This window comes from Monodelphis domestica, chromosome 5 (assembly GCF_027887165.1).
Source record: "Monodelphis domestica isolate mMonDom1 chromosome 5, mMonDom1.pri, whole genome shotgun sequence".
Lineage (NCBI taxonomy): Eukaryota > Metazoa > Chordata > Mammalia > Didelphimorphia > Didelphidae > Monodelphis > Monodelphis domestica.
Window position 1 is genome coordinate 133,559,356 of NC_077231.1, and position 9,489 is coordinate 133,568,844.

General features: G+C 40.1%; 1 protein-coding gene across 1 annotated transcript; it reads right to left on the minus strand.

Moving 5' to 3' along the window:
* Positions 1–6,119: 6,119 nt before the first annotated feature.
* ELP5 (elongator acetyltransferase complex subunit 5) lies at positions 6,120–9,018 on the minus strand. The gene has a single exon (XM_007503528.3). The coding sequence runs from the start codon at positions 8,725–8,727 to the stop codon at positions 7,858–7,860; it is 870 nt and encodes a 289-aa protein (XP_007503590.2). The 5' UTR covers positions 8,728–9,018; the 3' UTR covers positions 6,120–7,857.
* Between the last annotated feature and the right edge of the window lie 471 nt (positions 9,019–9,489).

Here is a 9,489-nt window from a genome sequence, read left to right on the forward strand (position 1 = left end):
TATTATGTTAGCTCATTCCACCCATGAGCAATCAATGTTTTTCCATTGTTTAGATCTAATTTTAATTGTGTGGAGAGTGTTTTGTAGTTCTGTTCGTATAGTTCTTGTGTTTGTCTCAGCATATAGATTCCTAAGTATGTTTACATTGTCGAGGGTGATTTTAAATGGAATTTCTCTTTCTAATTCTTGCTGCTAAAATGAGTTGGAGATATATAGAAATGCTGATGACTTATTGCTAAAGTTGTTGTTGATTATTTCTACTAGCTTTTTAGTGGATTCTCTAGGATTCTAGGATTTAGTTGATTCTCTAGGATAAGTAGGCCCTCATAGCATCTGCAAAGAGTGATAGCTTGGTCTCCTCATTGCCAATTCTAATACCTTCAGTTTCTTTTTCTTCTCTAATTGCTACTGCTCATGTTTCTAGTACAATGTTAAATAATAGAGGTGATAATAGATATCCTTGTTTCACTCCTGATCTTATTGGGAAGGCTTCTAGTTTATCCCCATTGCAGATGATGTTTGCTGATGGCTTTAGATATTTGCTGTTTATTATTTTTAGGAAAGGCCTGTCTATTCCTATAGTTTCTAGTGTTTTCAATAGGAATGGGTGTTGTATTTTATCAAAGGCTTTCTCTGCATGCATTGAGATAATCATGTGATTTTTGTCAGTTTGCTTGTTATTCTTGAACATTTGTGATTGACCTTGTTACTCAGTGAAATGATCCAAGACAATCCCAGAGACTCATGGTGAAAAATGCCATTTGCCCTCTGAGAAAGGATTGATGGAGTATGATTGCAGACTGAAACATATTATATTTAATTCTTTTTCTCCTTTTTTCATAGGATATCTCTTCTACCAAATGACTAATGGAAAAATGTTTTGCATGATTATACATGTAAAATCTATATAATCCAGCCATAGCACTGCTGGGTTTGTACCTCAAAGGGATAATAAGGAAAAAGACTTGTACAAGAATATTCATAGCTTTGTTCTTTGTGGTGGCAAAAAATTGGAAAATGAGGGGAAACCCTTCAATTGGGGAATGGCTGAACAAATTGTGGTATCTGTTGGTGATGGAATACTATTGTGCTCAAAGGAAAAAATTAACTGAAGGAATTCCATGTGAACTAGAACGACCCCCAGGAATTGATGCAGAAACACAGAAAGAAACACAGAAGAAACACAACTGTGAAAGGAACAGAACCAGGAGAACATTGTACACAGAGACTGATACACTGTGGTACAATCAAATGTAATGGACTTCTCTACTAGCAGCAGTGCAGTGATTCTGAACAACTTGGAGGAATCTATGAGAAAAAAACCATTATCCACATTCAGAGGAAAAACTGTGGGAGTAGAAACACAGAAGAAAAACAACTGCTTGAATACATGGGTTGAGGGGATATGGTTGGGGATATAGACTCTAAATGAACATCCTAATGCAAATACCAACAACATGGAAAAAGGTTCTGATCAAGGACATATGTAACACCCAATGAAATTGCATGTTGGCTGTAGGAAGGGTGTGGTGAGGGGAGAGAGGGAAATAATGTGATTCTTGTAACCAAGGAATAATGTTCTAAACTGACTAAATTAATTTATTCAAAAACTGAAAAAAAGGCCATAGTTCACTGCCCCCCCCCCCAAATCTATATAAGATTGTTTACCATTGCAGGAAGGGTAGAGGGCAGTGAAGGAATGAGGGAGAGGAATTAGAAGATAGGGGAGATTTTAGAACTCAACACTTAAAAAAAAAAAGAATGTTAAAATTGTTTTCAATTGCAATATGGAAAAAACAAAATATATTTTAAAGTGATTTTTTTTGCCCCTTTCCTTCTTTACAAATGTTTCTATATATTACTCCCCCCACACTCTTTCTGAAACTCATGATACTCCATTATATATATGTATGCTACCTATATGCCTTTGCTCTAGCTGCTTACCATTGTGGGAATGCTATTCTTTACTTCCACCTCTTGAACTTGTCAAACCCTGTTTACCATTTAAATCCTTTCATTTCACTCCAACCTGTGATAGAGGAATGATCCAGAGACTTTGAAGGATAGGGCCTGGAAGAAATGCAAAGTGGGGGTTGGTTGAGAAGGCTTGGAATCTTGAGGGAAGAGGGGATTCCAAGGAGAGGCAGTTGATCTATTGTTAGGGGATAAAACTTATGGTTGGACTGAATATATTTTTCTTTTTTTTTCTTTTATTTAATTAGATGATTTAGAAAATTTTTCCGTGGTTACAAGACTCATGTTCTTATCATCCACTCCCCTCACCATCTTCCCATGTCTGATGCACAATTCCACTGGGTTTAACATGTGTCATTGATCACGACTCATTTCCATATTATTAATATTTGCACTAGGGTGATTTTTTTAATAGAGTCTACTTTCCCAGTCATAGCCCCATCAACCAATGTGTTCAAGCGGTTGCTTTTCTTCTGCATTTCTTTTCCCACAGTTCTTCCTCTGGATGTGGATAGCGTTCTTTCTGATATGTGCCTCTGAATAGTTCTGGATCACTGCATTGCTACTAGTAGAGAAGTCTATCACCTTCGATTGTACCACAGTGTATCAGTCTCTGTGTACAATGTTTTCCTGGTTCTGATCCTTTCGCTCTGCATCACTTCCTGAAGGTTGTTCCAGTCTCCATGGAATTCCTCCACTTTATTATTCCTTTGAGCACAATAGTATTCCATCACCAACATATACCACAATTTGTTCAGCCATTCCCCAATTGAAGGGCATCCCCTCATTTTCCAATTTTTTGCCACCACAAAGAACACAGCTATGAATATTCTTGTACAAGTCTTTTTCCTTATGATCTCTTTGGGGTATAAACCCAGTAGTGCTATGGCTGGATCAAAGGGCAGACAGTCTTTTAGCACCTTTTGGGAATGGATTGAATATATTTTTAGTTGTTGCCTGGGATTTTAAATTTTAAATCCCAATGAAATACTCAAGTCAGAATGGAATTTTATGGTGGTTTATTTATAATAGAGTGAAGATATTAAGGAAGAAAGAAACAGAGAAAGGGAGAGAGATACCAGGCAGGAGTTCAGAGGCCCCAGCTAATGGGGGTGGGGTGGGGCAGAAGATTAAATCTAGCATGGTTTCTAGCCATGAGGCCTCCTCCAAGATGAGGGGCCTCCTCCAAGGCTGGTGCCTCCAGAAAAGTCAAGGAAAGGGGAGTAAGCTTTGCACTCACCCTGTGACAGTCTAAGGGAAGCAGTCTGAGGTCTCACACTCAAGCTCCCCCACAGTCAAATTCCACAGCCAGGTCCTCTCACAGGAAGTGATGAAAAATATAAAGGCAGTTCTTTATGTCACTTCCTGTGTCTCACATGTACCAATGGTGGCTTAAACTTGGCTTTTGGACAGCCCAGGGGGTCAGTCAGTTGTTTCTGATTTGTCACTTGCTAGCACAGGTGGTTCATAGACCCTCCTCCCCTACACTTTAATCCTTAAGTGGGGGTATATACATTCCTGGTTGCTAAAATTCTAAGGACTAAGCAGGGTGGAGTAAATCTAAAATTCACACTATCTTGAGACAGCAAAGGAGTCAGTCTGATCAAAGATCTCCCGTGCTATTCAAAATCCCTCATTGAATTTAACCACCATTTGCCCCCCAAAGATACCAAGAAATGTGTCATACCTGAAAAGAATAACAGCATAACAAGATCTTACATATCTCCTATGACACTCTGGGTCTGGACATTGGCTCTGCTGTGATAGACCAGGGGTCACAAACCCTGAACCTCTCAGAGAATAGGCTGGCAAGTCTGAGTCTCTCAACTTTAGAGGGAGAGAAAAAGATATTTTAGACAGACAGGGACTTCCTTTACCTTCTTTCCTAAAGACCCCAACCTGCAGACATCTTTCTTATCTTACCCCTAACCACAATTTGTTAGAATAAAGTTGTCAGTTAACCTAAATTGGCTTCTTTGTTATAGTGGAAGAGGGAGAAAGCTGATTTCTCTTTCCCCAAGGGAAGAGGTTCACCCATTAAAATCAGTTATTAGAGGGGAATAAAGGCAAGGTGAGTGGGGAGACATTTGAGGAAGACTGAAGGGGAGAATTCAACTCACCCTCCTACCTTCTGGGCATTAATCATCAGCTCTTTCTCCATTATACCCAAACCAACCCTGTAATACAAACCCATCTTTCCATATTTATTACACATTACTCTTCTTCAGGCATGAATATGTGTGTATATATATATATATATATATATATATATATTCTTTCAAAAAAGAAAATAAGATTAGTTCAATCTGATCTGTTCTTGAGGGAGCCACATTAGTTCTTGATCAATTGTTTTCTAAATGTTCACTAATCATCTCTCATTTTTTAGATCACTTTCTTAAAATTGATACTCTCATTTCTAAGGCAGAAGTGTGGCAACAGCTAGGCAGCTGGAGTTGCAACTTGCCTAGGATCGCACAGCTAGGAAATGTCTGAGACCAGATTTCAATTGAGATTCTCCTGATTTCAGTCCTAATTCTCTACCCACTGAACCACCTAGCCTGACCTTCTTAATGTTTCACTATTTTTTCAGCAACCAGATAACTAGACTCCATTTTTTTAATTGGAATATTTGCATTTGTTCTTTCACATTTCTCCAAAGATTTGTTAGAATTCACTGGTGTTTCCTTTATAGCTAATTAAATTCCATTTTTTTGAGATTGGTCTATCTAAGTTCTCTATTTCTTGTTAACATGAACATTTAAACTATTTTTAGATAAATTTCCATTTCTTTTAAATTCAGTTTTCCTGGCACATAATTGTAGGCAGTACGTTCTGATAATTCTTTAAAATTATCCTATATATGGCTTTGCTTTAATTTTTTACTTTAGTAATTTTTATTTTCTCATTTCTGTTTAGGTTAACTTCAGGCTTGTTAATTTTGCTAGTTTTTTCTTTTTCTTTTTTTAAGAACTGGGTTTTTCGTTTCATTAATTCTATTGTCTTATTTTTCCATTTTACCTATTTCCCCCTCTAATTTCTAAGATTTCTTTTGTGGATTCATTTATTCTAATTTCTTATTAAGTTTACTAGTTTTTGTTTGTTTGTTTTGTTGATGTGTGTTCCCAGAAGTTCCTTTGTAGAACCATTTTAGCCATGTCCCACAAATTTCAGCAGATTGTCTCATCATTACTATTCTTTCACAATTTCTATATTTCTTTGACTCAATCTTTATTCATGATGTCATCATTAAGCCCCTCTTTAGGTTTGTGCTTTTTCCTAATATTCCATATTACACTGTGTAAAAGTGGTTAGCATTGCCGTTCTTTACATTGATTCACTAGTCCTAGCACATGCAATTCTTGTAAAGGTACCATGTGACATACACATATACTCTTTAGCATTTCTAGTCAGATATTTTAAATCTTTCAACAATAAAATTTTTCAAGTTTCATAGTATCTTTCCCATCTTCTTCACTTTTTGTTTTTTTGATACTTTGTTTTATAATCTAGACATAGCCTGATCCTTACCAAATTCCACTATCCTTTGTAAGAAATAAAAAAAAAACTGACAAAATAATGTCCTCTAATAGTGCATGAAACAATCTTTCAAAAGGCTTAGTGCTTAGCACAATGTTTGGTGCATAGAAGGCACTTAATAATGATTGATTGAAAAAGAGGGAAGATTCTTAAAGATCTTTAAAAGATAATTTATGTTGGCTTACTAATCACAACTGGCAGTTATTTCAGCCTCCTAGAATATAGTTGATCTTGGTCTGGTGCCTTGAATACACCAGCTATGTACTCTCTATATTTTTTATTTAAGGAGTAACAGCAAAATGGCAGGACCCTTTTCCAGCAATGGAAACCTGCTCTGGGTTCACAGGTAACAAGTTTCTAGCCTAAGGGACCCCAAATTTGAAAGCAAGGGCATCAAGTTTTCTTGCCTGACTCAATACACCTCCACTCTAAGTCCATGGGGACATATCTCTTAAATCTCTGGTTTGGCTTAATGCTGTCCAAAAATATTAACAAGATTCCTTAAAGAATCAGTGTATCAAGTAGAATTGGCAAAGGATAGCTATTTATTTCCATCACCACAAAAGAAATGTTTAAAATAAGATTCAAAAGCACACATTGACAAATACTTAAAGATGATACAATAACATAATTTTTTTATTATATTCTTTCACAAAACAAAAGAAAGGTTCCTAGGAAAATTGTGGGATTACTGAGCAGACAACCTTGAACACTTTCACTTCAGATGCTAACTGTCTGTTCAGCTCACTCAAGGTCCATATTTTCTAGTAGGCCAGAATCATCTCATCAGTGGTTATCTTTTCTTTTAAGAAATATAGCAATAAGCACTTTCCATTGGGTAAATTGCACTTGATTCTGGAAATCACAAATTCTTGAGCTTACGAGGTTGCTGCCAAGGCTAAAACATTGATCTCAGGAATATAAGAAACACAAAGATGAAACTAAGGCACTATGATCTGATCTTGGCCGTACCTAGACAATATGTGCTCTCATTGTCACATGTGAGCAGCTGCCAAAGCTGCTGGGGGAAGGAAAGAACAGTTGTTTCCCCCATAAGTGAAAGTCTGAGGTTTAAAGAGTCCTGACATACATGACCATCAAGAAGAGAGTGAGCAAATAGATGGGGTCATTCTTAAAAGTATATGATGTGAGTTGGCTTTGTGGCCTATCCTTTTTAGCACATCCAGGTCCCCTTTCCTGCCTGTCACAAGGTCTAAGGAACCAAGTAGCAGCTTCTGTTTGAGTGTATTCCTTAAAAGACCAAGGCTCATGTGTCATTCGAGAGGCTTGAAAGCATATTCAGCTCCAAAGGAAGTGTCCTAGCCAGAGCACAGGTTTGATTGGCAGTAGGCAGGCCCAACTCAATGGAAGTGTCACAGTCCAAAAGATCTGAGAGCTCCTCTGATGACCACCATTATACTTAACATGGATTGAAATTCACTTTTAATACCTTAACATTCCAAAGATTATTCTCTTTATCAGAGAAAACAGAATCAAAATAAGGGTTGAGCAGTTCTGTCTTCTTTCCATGAATGTTTTTAATCTTTGTATTCAGAATGAACAGTGGCACTATCTTTCCTTTTGATAGTTCTTTACTCCCAAATTTAGCCAAATTCACTCCCATCCTCTTATTTTTTTAACCTTTAAATTAACTCAATTGTACTTAATGGACACTTTTTTTAAAAGGGAAAGAAAACAACATAGATGGAACCTATTATTCCATTCAATGATACAATGAATACATGATTTTGAGTCTGATTCTAGAATCTCTTAATTATAGTCATAATCTTGAGGCTGATAGCCATTTTTGTCCTTCCTGGAATTTCTGATCAGAAGCCCTTTATGAACTATATCTGTTTCCTGGTAGGGCAGGAAGAAGAAACAGTTAATATCATGGTGTAGTCCACTTTTAATATAATCACACTTATATACAAAGCCCTTTCAAAAGTATTTTCTGCTAATCATCTATTTTCTTTTCCAGCTAAATATTTATGCCATTTCCCCCCATTTAAGGACCCCAGTTACTGTCCCATCTCCTGATAAATAGCTAAGCTGGGCATAGTGAAAAATAAAGTTTATATTAAATTATTTCTACAATAACCACTTTTGTGCCATCTGCTCTCCCATTCTCACACTGCCTTTTAAAAGAAGGAAGCCTAATTCTTTCCCAGCTACAACTGCTTAAAGATACTGTAATGGGTGACAAATGATTTTCAAAGGCAACCCAAATTATGTCACTTTTTGGCTTACACATTGATTTTACAACATAACCTTCAAGTTGAGTTGTGACTCTACAGTACAGCTTGTGAATCTAGGTCAATGCCAGAGGTAAGTCTTCCAGAATCATCAGATATCCAGATCATCATCTGGATCTTCCTGGTCCAGGTAGTCATCAGCATCAGGCTCATAAAATATTTGGCTGGTGGAAGAGGCTAGAGCAGGATGCAGCAAGGACTGTTGCTTTTCTGAACTGAAGTGGAAGGGCAGGGCCAGTGTATCCCGGGCCTCTCTCTCCTTCTTGGACAGGTGGACGTTAAAGGTCAAGTCTGCCATGGCGTCCACTGTGGGTGACTGGGGTCCACGGTGGGGCCGGGGCTCCAAAAGGGTTTCCTTATGGAACTCCAGGCTGAAGTTGGGCAGGATAGAGAACCAATAAGTCTGCTCGATTGATCGATGTCTGGGCTTTGGGTGGAAGACTTGTGCAGTAGTAAAGCCCAGGTTCCCTCCCACGGTCACCTCGATCTGGGCCAGGCTCCTCAAGGCGCCCAAGGGTCCCGGACCATGCACGTCCTCATGTAGTAGGCCAAGCACACGGACCCGTCCAGGATGGGAGTTGTCATGGCCCAGGGCCCTCAGCGTCTGGCAGAGGGCACTGCAGGGGGCGTGGAGTAGCAGCCAGCTGAGGGAGTCCACCGCGAGGGTGCAGGGACCGGGTTCTGCTCCTCTCAAGCATGCTCTCAGGATTCCCAGGGGCCCCCAGTTCCCGGTCCAGCCCTGGGGGTCTCTGAAGACATCGTGGTAAACAAGGCGGCTGTTGGTATCGGAGTCCAAGCCTTCTCTGAAGACCTCCTCGCTTACCTCACAGCCCAGGACTTGCACTTGCTCCCCTTTCAGGGCGACCTCCCGTATCAGAGCCTTCAGCAAGCTCCGGCCCTCCCACTCCACCGAGTCTCGGAGCAGCACCAGGTCTCCCCGGCTGGCGAGAATTTGCAACATCGTCCCTCCGCGTCTCAGTTACCAAGCATTCTTGCCCGGCTGGGTCCCCTCATGCAGCTTCCCGGAGGCGCTTTCTGATGCCGTCACGGGGCTCGAATTCGGATCCCGCCCAGGCGAACCCTCTTACACCTCCGAGGTCCGAAGGCCGCTTCGGGTCGCGTTCTGTGACGCCATTGAACGGCCTCCGTGCGGGAGGCGGGGCCTAGAGAAGACACGCCTCCTGATCCGAGGCTACGGAGGAAATTCATTTTGGAGCTGAAGTGTGGGGGGATGGGGGATGGGGGATGGTAAAGAAGCGTAAAACCATAGAAATTCGGAGAAGCAAGAGTCGAATCCTCGAGTTTCCTCTCAGGTCAGGGTGTGAAGTTAATACCAGATAGGCATTGCCTTTGGTAGAGGGGGAAGAAATAGGTCACGTAGACAGAACAGTTGTGATTGGGCCTTGGGTAGGACAGCCAGCGGGGGCGCGCATGCGCTGCTCTGCTCCCTCCACTTGCTTTCTCATACTTTCATCAAGGATACCTTTGCTTAGCTCTACTACCACCTTAATAAGCATGGGAACTTTGAGGCCTCCGGTGGTGCAGTGGCTAGCGTCTGGCCTTGTTGACAGGAAGACCTTAGTTCCAATATGGCCTTAGCTCGGTGGGAGAAAGTCATTGAACCCTGTTTGCCTCAGTTTCCTCATCTGTCACAAATAGACATGACTATACAACAAACTGGTCAACAAAACCAAAAGCCTTTTTCAGTCTTAGGCTCTTTTTT

Excerpts from the sequence above, each read along its gene's own strand:
- ELP5 (XM_007503528.3), bottom strand. The coding sequence starts at position 8,727 with ATGTTGCAAATTCTCGCCAGCCGGGGAGACCTGGTGCTGCTCCGAGAC.